The 12500-nt window shown below is 50.1% G+C and overlaps 2 protein-coding genes across 2 annotated transcripts in view; one reads left to right on the plus strand and one right to left on the minus strand.

Annotated features, from left to right (window-relative positions):
• The window catches only part of LOC125956821 (MOXD1 homolog 2-like), a 95034-nt gene extending 85625 nt beyond the window's left edge, over positions 1-9409 (minus strand). Inside the window, exons 1-2 of the mRNA XM_049689040.1 lie at positions 9230-9409; positions 7141-7513 (exon numbers count right to left, since the gene is read on the minus strand). The gene's annotated coding sequence lies outside the window, so the exon portion shown is untranslated. The remainder of the gene's footprint in view (positions 1-7140; positions 7514-9229) is intronic.
• Positions 2091-3032, plus strand: LOC125958072 (trypsin-like). The gene has a single exon (XM_049691195.1). The coding sequence runs from the start codon at positions 2091-2093 to the stop codon at positions 3030-3032; it is 942 nt and encodes a 313-aa protein (XP_049547152.1).
• Positions 9410-12500: the final 3091 nt, after the last annotated feature.

The following is a 12500-nucleotide window of genomic DNA, read 5'->3' on the forward strand; positions in this document are numbered from 1 at the left end:
GGAACAATGGTTAGAAATTTATTATCCAATCAAACGATCACCACGGGAGCACACGGCAATCCCGGGGAATTAATTCCTCCCCGAAAATCCATCGACCAACATTCCTAAGCTCCGACGATGTCCTAAATTCGCGCCGCTCAAGCTGCTGCTGCCGAGTAGAAGTAGTTCAGCCGAAGAAAATTCAGCGAACGCCATTTCTCCAGGACTTTCCACTCAAATTCCTCGTCAAACGTTCCCGGCACGAGCTGGCAGGTAGCTGAGCCGGGCCAGGGTTCCCTCGGGACGCTTCCCTAATTCAATCCCTTTTTCCTGTGGGGATGCGAGACTCATCACCGCCAACCGAATGACCCTTTTATTAGTGGGGGACGCTTGGCGTTACCTTCTCCCCCCCCTTTCGGCACGGTACTGAACTTGAACTCGTCTTAAAGTAGGTCCTGGTATCCGAGACGTCCATTAAAGTGTCATCTCAAATTACGAAATTACGATATCCACACCGCGGCCGAGACGAGGCCAGCTCACTCTGGCCACCAACACTCATAACGATCGCATCATTGCGCGAGGTTGGAGGGGTTCGAGCGAATAAGAAGGACACGAACTGATACCACTTGGGGAGGGATGAGATTAGCATTAGAAACACCCTAATTGCTGCCGACATTGCAAAGCTTCTCTGTGGCCAAGTGGCCAGCTGCGGCCACGGTGTGTGTGCGTTTGTGTGATGCATCCGCATTGAGGTTTTTTTGGGGAAGAAAACACCGACACCGCCGCCATTCGGAGACTGCGACGACTTACAAAAGGTCGCCGTCGCAGGGCTAGCCGAAAATGGGGTCGAAACGGACCGTGAAAGAATGAGTTTTTGGTTAACCGCAGCAGGCTCTGGAATCCCTCCGTAGCCGAAATCGAAACGATTGTCGAACTCTCGCTGCCCTTCGGGAGATGAGTTTCCAACCATTTCGGAGGCCATAACCTCAACTCATGTTTACGAGTACGGGTGCAGTACTCACCGGTAAATGGGGTTTGTCGATTGCGTGCCACAGTTGATCAGGAAGCGCAGATCCCTCCTTGAAATGTATGTGCGTGTGTGTCCAGCACAACGAAATCAGAATCTCACTTGAATGAATGAAAATGAAACGCACCATCTGGCCCCCGGTTGCGGCCCAAATTACCGCCCGAAAAACCGCAAAGGAACGATTGCGAAATTGTCCAAATGTGCTCGGTGCAAAGGAGAAGCAGAGACCGAGAACGATCCAAAGCTCTGTGGCGAGAAATCGCATCAACCCGGTAGCCCGGAGGCTGGAGATGGACCGAAAAAAGGGTGGGGGGAGGGGGCTTACAGATCTTCTTAAAGCTGACCACAGAACCGGCACCGGGAAGATTCATTATCCAAAAACCTGGGGCGCTTCGGGGTGCAATTTGCGGACTACCACCAGGGACCCTGGCCCGGGATAAATTATGCGGTAAACTCCGAGCCCCGCCGCCGGTCACGTGTGAAGTTTTGCCGCCAAAAAGGTGCACAACCCATCCGACGCCTCAAGGCGTCCTCGTGAGCTCAGTAAAGGGTGTGAGTGTGTGTGTTTGGCTGGAGAAATTAATTATCGCAGCCACATCAGTCTGTGAGGAGCCAAAGGCCGGTCGATTGGGTTTTCGTTTGTTACGACGTTCGCGACACATAACAGAGATGACTTAGTAACAAGAAGTTCTCGATGGTTATACAGCTAAGCATTGCGCATTGTTAACAAATGATAGCTCGATTGTTAATCTAATCAGCTCACACTTTGATGGACTTCCAGGAACTGTACGTCAATCGTCAGCTAGCCACACGTTGAGTCATTTTATCTACTCCACCTAACCACATCACCATGCTATATCGTGCGCGCTGTGCTGTGCGGTATAAAGACGTTAATCCTGCTACTAATTCCGGTCGATTCTACGGCAGCAGGCTACTATCAGTAGATATCGTCTTTATCGATAGAACGGCCGTGGCGCATGGTAGAGCAGCAAAGTTCGAGGTTTGAGTTTAACAAATGTACCGAACCGACGGTGGCGCAGTTAGTTCTTTCATAACTTCCAGCGCGACTACACGACTCCCAAAAATGGGTCGCCCGAAAGTCAGCTTCTTGGCGTTGGTAAGCCTGTCGCTGTTGGTGTCATCCCAGAGTGTTGTGGCCCGAGATGTCGGCACCAGTCCGTTCATCGTTGGAGGTGTTCCGGCTGCCCCGGGTCAATTTCCGGCTCAGGTTGCCATCCAGATCGGTGCCACGGTGTTCTGTGGTGGCACGATTCTCAACCAGAACCACGTCCTAACGGCGGCCAGCTGTGTGCTCGATGTGAACAACAACCTGGTGGCGGTCGACCAGGTGACCGTACGCGGAGGAGAGCTCGTGTTCCAGCCCACCCAGATGGCCTGGCCGGTCAATCGGATCTTCCCGCATCCGCAGTACAACCCGTGGTCGTTCGAGAACGATATCGCGGTGCTGCGATTGACGAACAACATCGTGTTCCCGCAGGTACCGGTACCGAACATTGCGGCCGCCGAGCTTAACAGTCGGATTGTAGCGGATGCACACCAGTGCGTTGTCGTTGGCTGGAACTGGACACCGCAGACACAGAGTGTGCCACTGCAGGCACTGTTCGTCACAATTGCTCCACGTGACGCCTGTAACAATCTGCACCAGGGAATGCTGCGCGAACCGATGATCTGCAGCGAGTATCCCCAGACGACGCAAGGTGTCTGCCAAGCGAGCCGTGGTGGTGGCATGTACTGCAATGATCTGCTTACTGGAGTCGTCTCGTATGGATTCGGTTGTGCTACGAACACCACCATGACCGTGCATACCCAGGTGCGTTATTATCAGCCATGGATCCAGCAGCAGTTTACCCGGACCGATATTCCTCCGGCTGGTACTACACCGGCACCAACCCCTGGAGGCGGTGGTGGTGGTGGTGGTGGTGGCGGTGGTGACTCGGCCTCATCGATTTCCCTCTCGCTGGCCGCCATCGTCGTAGCGATGGTTTCGGCCCTGGCCCTTAACTAATGCCCAGATAGTGTACCTAGTGGTAGTTGTGTTGTGCAATAAAGTCAAAAAACAACACCAATTGGATTGTATGGGGTTCATCTTTTTATTCCCTCTAGAGTGTGGTGCTGGAATTCAGCTTATCGATACAGAATATGAAGTAGAACATTGTGTAGAGCAAGTTGTAGCTGAGGAAAATCATCAACATAATATATCCAAACGGAGAATTCGGTTCAGTGAAGAAGGATTCCGAGGAATCATCGTCCGCTTGGTCACGTTTGCGACTGTTATCACGTAGTGTGGATAGGCTCCAACTTTGGCTTAAGTCTGTTAGTGCAACGAGAAGCAGCTTTGATCCACAAGCGCTATCTGTATCGGGATGTACCGTCATCATGGCGTACGGTAGCTGATTGCGTAGTAGTAGACCTCCTTCCACGATGAATGTATCCCTCTGATGATCGCTACAGAGTAGATGGTCGGTTAGTTCCTCTGCAGTATGCTCGCGATCACCTTCCAGCACAATGGCACTCTTCTCGAGCACTCCATAGTTCCATCGCCAGGTCAGTACCACCGTCGTGGCATTGTGTTGCAGTTCTTCTGCAGCGGTTCTGGTTGATTCGCGCTTCCGAAACGTCCCAAAAGTGCTCAGCACTACCAGCTTATCCGCTGCAGGATGGCGCAGTATACGATCGACTCCACTACTGAGCGTACGCCAAGTCACTTTGGCACTTCCATGGCGTACTAGTAGCTCCTTCTCGCGAACACCGCCAGTACAGCGTTCCGTAGTGAGCACGTGACGTCGGAATGGTTTATCAACGATCCATCCACCACAGATAGGTACTTCGTTCTGTTCGATCGCCACCTTTACCCCAAAATGATAAGACAAACAGAAGCTGTAGCGTTTGTAACGTTTGCCCTTCGAACTACTTACAAAATCTGGAAAGTGAAGCTTCTCGGCTGTAGCAGCGGTGGCCACCACTACCGCTATCAACAAAAAGGCGAAGATATTCGCCATCCTCAACCGAGCGAAACGCGGTGTGACTGCGGCATTGCGCCGTGTGGCCAGTGGCACTACTAATCACATCTTATCGAACCAACGCTCGTGCGATAAGCACACATCGCGATAAGTGATGGAGTTTTGGAGCATTCCTTCGGTGGAATCGCGGACGAGGTTTCTGGTTATGAGCGTTATCAGTCCGACGGCAGACAGATTCCGTATCGATTCCCATGGATTAGTTCGGTTACTCATTGCGATGACGCATCAGCTATTTCGAGTTCTTGCGTGATGTGGCACTTACCGTAAACGCGTATTTAATCACCACGTTTTGCAAAACAATGCTAAACACGGGTTAAAGTGATTTAACTTACACCACGGTCCTCCCCTCCACCGGGGGGTTATCTTCTATTGTTGTCGGCGAAGGTCTTCAAAATGGTGCGAGGAATGATAAAAAAAAAACCCCTTCCGTAAGCATGTGGACATGTTTTCCAACACATTCTTCCGATACCAGACCTCAGGCATGACTTTCACAATGCGCTGGCACGCCGGACATTCTGCCAGGAAGGTGAGGGTCCTCATTCCTTCTGGAGCATTTGGAATCGACCGTAGTTCCTTCAAACCATTTGTAAGATTCTTCGCACCGCCGGTGACCGGTGTACAGGTGCATCGAGAGCTAGTACTACTGCAGCCCCAACAGACGACCCTAGGACGTTGGCATTCGTGTCGATTCCTGCTCATTCATGTGGAACCATTTTTCATACAAAAAGCTCGCTTCAATGTCCTCGGACCACACAGCATGGCCCCTCGCCCAGTGCTTCCAGTAGTCAGTGTGTGCGAACTGCGGTGTGGAAAAACATATTTTCCCTCCTTTAACACGGATGGAAAACTTTTTCCCACGCTCGGCATCGCTTGGCCCCGGAGCCGTGGCCGTGTTTAGTTGGCGATTACGTTGCGTCCTTTTTCGCTTTGTCCATTTTCCATGAACGAAGCGAACGACAAACTTCCTGGAGTCGTTGTGTCCGTGGTCGCTGCCGTGCTTCACCGGCTGGCTCGGACATGACCTCCCTGGACCCGGTTAAGATGCTGGCAAAGATCTGCCTGATCGCCAACTAATATTGCATTCCGGTCTCTCTCTTTCTCTTCCAGCTTCTCCTTTTGGCCTTCTATTCTCTATTGGATTTTGTCATCCTCCAGCGTCCATGGTGCGCTGCACTCGCTACAAAGTTAGTCCTGAACCTCTTAGCACGGTCCAAGGACTTGGCCGGAATGTTTTATTCTTCGAGTTTCTTTTCGAACAATTTTCATTTCCTTATGCGTCTGGCAAGTGTCCCCATTTGCCCTCCGAGTGCCGAGTGCTAAATAGCTGAAAATAACGCAACTTTCCACACCCGGGGCCGAGGTCTCATCTTCTGCATCATGATGCTGGTGGTGGTGTTGCTGTTGCGTGCCAACCGAGCAAACTCTCGGTCCAAGGCAAACAAGAAACGAGCCGATGGGATGAAAAGAAAACTTGGAAGTAATTAAAAATGATAAACAAAAAAAAAGAGTTACCAACCAACCAACCAACCGGGGTCCGGGGCGGTGTCTTGAAAGTGAAACTTTGCTGATCAGGTCATAAAGGTGCCATGCGGGGGCATCAGGGCACTGGCAGTGGTGGTGATGCTGGAGAAGAAGCAGCAGGACCAGCAGCATGGAGAGGGGAAGAAGAAAGGAAGGAAATAAAACACGCCATCATAACACTCTACCGTCAAAGTGCTACGTCAAAGATAAATACGCAACCGAGAGCGAGAGAAGGACTCCTCCGGGTCTCCGGGCAGCCGAGGCAGCAGCATCGTGGCCCACTAGATCGTACCAGGGAGTGCAGGAGGACGCAGCATAACCCGAGGTGAGCGTGATTGTAAACAGAAATAAAAAAGGAACGAACAGTGGGGGGAAAAAAACTGTAAATAAGTCTCAGGGAAAGAGAGACACACATACGCACCCGTACCGAGCCTCGTGACGTTCGTCACCTTCGCTAGAATGTGTGTTGTGGCGGCATTTTCAAACATAAAGCGTCGAAGCGACGAAAAACGGAGCCGGTTTAGGGCTGCGGTGCGGGATTCTAAGCATTCCTAGGAATTCCTAACCCCTGCCTCATGCATGTCTCGTTCCTCTTCGATTTCTGACGAGAAGAGGCCTACTTGGTCGAATCGAAACCGGGGAGTGGTTGGATCCGGATGCTAACCATGTGCAATGTGTCTCTATTGAATTTAGCAAGAGCATAAATTCCATCGTTTATAACCGAGCTCGCGAGCTCTTATCACTCCCTTTACACGAGATGCACTCATCCAACACCGACAGTAAACTCTCTCTCTCTCTCTTTTCCATCGATCCTCCACTTCGCAATCGATCGAATGTGGCCATCGCGGTCATCGTGGCGATGCAATGTCGATACACCGCACCACAACCCGGACAACAGCAGCGCCCGGACTGCATTGAGCGTTCAAACAGTGAAAGGCAAACACTCACTCATCCACATTGCTTTGCGGTACACCTCCACTACCCTCAATACACCTCCTTTTCGGCAACTATTCCCTAAAAACATCCTAATCTGGCGTCCACTGGACCCTGGCCCCTTGGCCCTGTGATGGTAGCGGAGAAGAGGTAGCGAGATCCGAGAGTAACTACTTCCACTAATTGACTGACTTTGGTGTGGATTTCTCCTCTCGTTTGGCGGCACCCACAGCTCACCAACCAACCAACCAGCCAACCAGCACATCACGGTACAGGGCTCAGCTACAGCAAACGCCACGCAGTAGCGCTGGGCCCTGGCGGGTCCGAAAAGTTTGCATTGCCAGCTGGCCAGAAAAATAAACATAACCAGCAGCAGCAGCAGCAGCATTGGTAGCACCCAGCTCAACTCAATTCTCTATTATTTATTCAAGTAATTAGAAAGTTTTTCCTAACAACCCACCAGACCAGACCAGCCAGACGCTTGTGGTGATGGTGGTGGTGGTGGTGGCTCGTGCTGCGTGTGGTCAGTAGCAGCAACTGGGAGTTTTCGATTGATCTCGGCATTGGGATCGATAGGCGATCGATGCAGTGATGCTAGAAAATGCCGTTGTGTATTTTCCTTCGGCTTTCCCTACTTACCTTGGCGTGTGGTTGTTGCTGTTGCTGTTGTTGTGATGTGTTGTAATGTCAAAAAGGTGCTCGATCGATGTCACCAAGAAGCGCTTGGATGGATCGTATTACTGCTCAGCTCAGCTTACAACATCCCCTTTCGATGCACACGATACGCGCTCATGTCACGGATCATCAACGCTCCCACACCCGGAACAAGGGTATTCACACACACACACAACCGCGGACACACACACACATACACACTGCTCACAATTTCCCGCAAACGGTGCGGCTCCGATTTGCGATTCAACAACAGCTTTGCAACACTTTTCTCACTTCTCACAAATCAGATCAGCGTTGGGATTGGGTTTTTTCGCCGGTTGGACTAAACTATCGCGACCTGCGTGACCGGGGGACAGGAGGGAAAGTAGTGGAATATCGTAAGTAATGCGTAACTCGCAGCCGCTCCAATCGATCGATCGAGAATAGAGAGGAACTCACGATGCCCATGTTTATCACAGTGACAGGGCAAGTTAGTAAATTTTCTCCAACCCGGGAGAAAAACAACACCACGCTGCCTCCCATAATCATCGATAAATCATTCGTCGATGTACAGCTGTGTTGTTCTGGCCGCTTCGCTGACTGGCTGGCTGGCAGGAGCAGGAAAAAACAAAAATCCGGATAAAAAACTGCGAAATGCTCGCTTGCGCACCGGGTGGAAAATCCCGGCCACCGAGGGAAGGGAGCGCCGCGTCCAACTCCCTCCGGAAAAAGGCCCCACCCCACCCGCTCTTTCCGCCTAAAATGTTTTTATTGTTGCGAACAAAACAAACTCCCGGGCAATCCTTTTTCCGTGCTTCCGCGATTCCACCGAGCACCGATGAGCGCTTCGATGTTGGTTTCGATGTTCGTGGAAGGCGCCATTGTGCCTTCGGTGGCCAAAATTGGAAAATTTGTCGAAAAACCAGCGAGCGCGCGCCGGCAGCCGCCCCCGGAGCCCAAGGTGTGTCTCTCGGCCCCGTTCCCTTCCCATTTCCATCCCTACAACGGGATTGATTTTTTCCCATTTTTGGCTGCCTCTCCCTCGGCCGGTTGCCTTTGTCCTACATTCAAAACGCGCGAGAAGAAGAGACGAGGGACGAGGGGCTGATAGGGAAATTTATGGCCACTTCCTGTTCCAGCGTTGGTGGGTTACCGGCATACGCGTTCCGTTTGCCAGATTCCCAGTTTTCCATAATATTTTAAAGCAACCGTTCCATGGGTTGCTTTGTTACAACGCACGCAGGCACACACACACACCCTCCGTGGATCCGTTGCGCAATGGTGGCGACGATTTACATTCTGTCAACGGTTTTTATTGCTTTCGCGCCTCCTGCGATCCCCATCCCGAGCAACGGTGGAGGAAAAACAAATCAAACTCGCCGGTTTTGCTGGGAAATAGGGAAAGGAAGAAAAAGTGCAAAGGAAACAGGGCTCGCTCGCTAGTGTCCTTGAAAGTTTTGTTCGCTACACCCTCGTCGTGATGCTTTAAAGCATATCGTTTGGTCCGGTTGGTCCGCGAGATTCAATTTCCTTGTCTTTCTTCATTCAATCGTCGCCGCAACGCCGAAGTCACCGAAGCAGGTCCAAGCAGCTCACCAACAGTCCGGCTGCTGCTGCTGCTGCTGCTGACGGTGATGACGATGCTCACGCTTCTTCTTCTTATGTGTTTGTTTCTTGTTTTTTATGTTGATTATGCCGTTCCCTGCTGAGGGATTGTGCCACCAACGACAACGACATACACACAGGCACACACGAGGCACACAACGACGACGCAGGGAACAGTGTGCGTCAGCAGGTGAATGGCACCGCGAAGCATCATGGAGCAAGCATAAGAGAGAAGGAAGAAACCAAAACATACACTGTCCTCGGGGGCCACGCGAGCCATCATCTCTTATGCTTCCAGGCAGCAGCAGCAGCAGCATTGAGGAAGCATCATGCAATGACGTTCGCTGCACGACCACACCACGGAACGTTCTTTCGCGTTCTTTTTCGTCTTTTTCATCGGAGGAGAAGTTTTCGCAACTACTTTTCTTTGCGCCGTTTCTGTTTTCCAATTTTCCATCGCAGCGCATACCTTTCCAAATAAAAGCGAATAACACTCACGAGCACGCACGTACCCTTGCGAGAAAAGCGGAAGCAAAGGACCCCGTTTGTGCCCTTTTTCCGTGCAACAAATGAGCAAAGCACAGCACGAGAACGCTGCGCCGCGCGAACGAAACACACTACTGTCGGGAATCGCGGGCCGCTCGAGAATCGCTCGAGGAAAACACTTTTACGACCTGGTTTCACCGAAGCCACGACACTTACTAAATTTTCCCTGCTGCTCGGTGTAAAATCGCAGGGCGCGCATATCGCACGCAGGCCGTGGCGCCGTGGCGAATTCGGGAAAACCCGGCGAAGGGCGACCACCGCCACCATACCTTCTCCCCCTTTCCCTGGCGCTACGCTCTTCGCGATTTCGGTTCGTCGGTCGTTCGCTCGGTTCCGGTTTCCAAAGGCACCAAAGGATCTTTCTGGCAGGCAGGCAGGCAGGCGACGGCAGGACCTCGCACCGCAAGGACTCTCGCTCTCTCTTGCTACTGATGCTGATGGCAGGTTTTCGTCGCGACGATGTAGCGGAGGGTGCATGTAACGGACGTTAACTTGGTAGGGTAGAACGATAGGGAAACTCCCGTCGGCCCACGACTTTTCCGCGAGAGAGAGAGCCGAGTGAGAGAGAGAGAGAGAAAGACAGTGAGAGACAATTTTCCGATTCGATATTCTCTCCCTCAGTTCTGAATTTTCCCACAAAATTCATTTTAACAAAACGAGAAATACAGCGCACTCACACACTCGCGCTTTTATGGCAAAAGCTCTCACGAACACAACCGCGGCCGATTTCCCCTCGCGACGACGGAGGGGAAATGAATGCTGTCAGTTTTGTCGCGCAGGGGAAGTTGCAGTTCATTTTTGTATCATGAGGTTTTTGGTTGAAATGGCTCGAGATTCACGGTAAAAATTCTGGAAATTCTGAAAAATGTGTAATTACTATGCATCCCACGATGCTTCCCGTAATATTTGGAATCCCGGACAGCACAATAGAAGGGGAAAAATGATAAAAATATTGCTTCGAACTGCTTTGACAGGGATTTGGGCAGTTATTTGGACAAGTTTATTGTCAGGAATCGAGGGAAATCGACGTTCTCTATTCGCTTTCTCCCCCGAGACACTACTTGACGGCTGGTGAGGCTGTCAAAAAGTAAAACAAATATCGTCCTTAAATGTCCCGTCGCTTTGTGCCACTCCTCGTGTATTAACTTCCTTCTATTGATGATGCCACTCGGGACTCCCAGGATTCCCAGCAACGAAAGCAACGAGTTGTCTACTCCCTCGAGAAAGTAGTTTAGCGAAAGAAAGAAAGAAAGAAGGACAGGTCAGGGCAAAAGTTTGAAATATTTTCTTCCCTCGAAAACACCTCCCCGGAAAGTTCTGTGAAATCCTTTTCCCGTTTCTCCGGGCCCCGAAACTCTCCAGTGACTGGGAGTCGGCTTTTCTCAGGCTGGCCTTTTGGTGGAGGCCGGACCTGGACCGCAGGCCGAGAAGGACGCGAGCGAAGCCATAAACAACAATATTATGGCGGCGTCCCGCCGTGAGCCACATTGTTCCGGTGTCACTTATAATCCGCCCCAAAAGACACATCCCTCCATCTCAGCTCATCCCTTTCCTCATCAACCACGCGGTGACACGGTCACACGCCGGCGACGATGGCGGTGTGTCCTTCTTCGGGCTCGGACACACACCACACACCACACACCCCGCCCAGTGGCCCTCTGATTTGGCCACCGAAACGAGAAGCTCAAGAAGTAATAAAATATATCATGAGATCATTTGCTCGTTACAGCGACGTCTCGATTCGAACCCGGCGTACACCGAGCACCGAAAGTGAATCCAAAGAGAGAGATAGAGAGAGAATCGAAGAAAATCTTTCAATATCTATATATATAAAAATGAATGTGTCTGTCCGGATGTCCGGTATAGACTCCGAAACTACTGGACCGATTGACTCCAAATTTGGTATGTGGGGGTTTTTGGGGCCGGTGAGTGCTATAGGCATGGTTAGAAACCCCCCGCTACCTTCCTTCATGCCCTTCTCTAACACTTGATTGTTAAAAACATTCATTACTCCGCGAGTTATGAACCGAATACCATTAAAACTTGCACAATTGTTGATGGTCATCTGAGAAACTATGGGACAAAATTTGGTCTACATCGGATGAGGGGAAAGGGGAGCTTCCATACAACCCCAATCCTTAAAATACGTCCTAGGGCAATATGGGTATCGTTTCCTAGGTTTTGATGGTCTCTAAATCGATTGGATTCACTTAAAACCCTTCTCCTTGCTTCTTTCACCTATCCACCATCACCACCCTCCATTCCGTACATCTTGCAGAGCAGAGTGAGGGGTGGGAAGGTTAGATAGTTGCGAATAAAAACAATAGAAGAACGAGAGAAAGAGAGAGAGAGAGAGAGAGAGAGAGAGAGAGAGAGAGAGAGAGAGAGAGAGAGAGAGAGAGAGAGAGAGAGAGAGAGAGAGAGAGAGAGAGAGAGAGAGAGAGAGAGAGAGAGAGAGAGAGCCTGTGGTGGAATGATAACAATGGGATCGGCAACGCTGCAGAAATCGTTACCATTTTTTATTGGTGTGCCTACTGTTGGTTTTAATTTTCTTAACAATTTCTTAAGTTCAATCAAGTCATTAGTTAATCAAGAAGTTGCTTTAAGTTTCACAAGTCAGTTTACATGAAACAATAACAAAAACTTATTCAGTTGCGAAATATTTGAATTGATCAAGAATTATATTAATTTTCAACTATTGATTTACGTGCCTCTTATCATTGACAATTTTCAACGTATCGGATTATGAATGGTAAACGATCGGAATTGCATGCACAAACATATAAAGCAGCAGTGACCGAATAGTAATAGAAAGCAATACCAACATATCCAATCTATCAAGAACAACTTGCGATTGGAATGATCACCGAGAATGCCCGAGAGAAAAGAAAGACCCTCGATCTGATCGATCGACGTTTGAGTTAATTTGAAGTGCGGTGCTTTTAGTTATGATCTACCATGTGACTATTTAAATCATCGTAAGCTGAATACCGGGGAAAAATGGATCAAGTATGTCGTATTGTAATGCCGTTAAATACACAGCATTTGAACTTAACGAGCTATGTGCAAGCCGAATACTAAAGTCAAACTTTTTTTAAAAATACTTGGGAAAATATAATTCGTTGTTCCAAATGACGTCATTTAGCCCGAAAGGCAAAGCCTTAAATCTCAAACATCATGTTAACTTTCCAGCT

This window comes from Anopheles darlingi, chromosome 3, assembly GCF_943734745.1.
Source record: "Anopheles darlingi chromosome 3, idAnoDarlMG_H_01, whole genome shotgun sequence".
NCBI classification, from domain to species: Eukaryota; Metazoa; Arthropoda; class Insecta; order Diptera; family Culicidae; genus Anopheles; species Anopheles darlingi.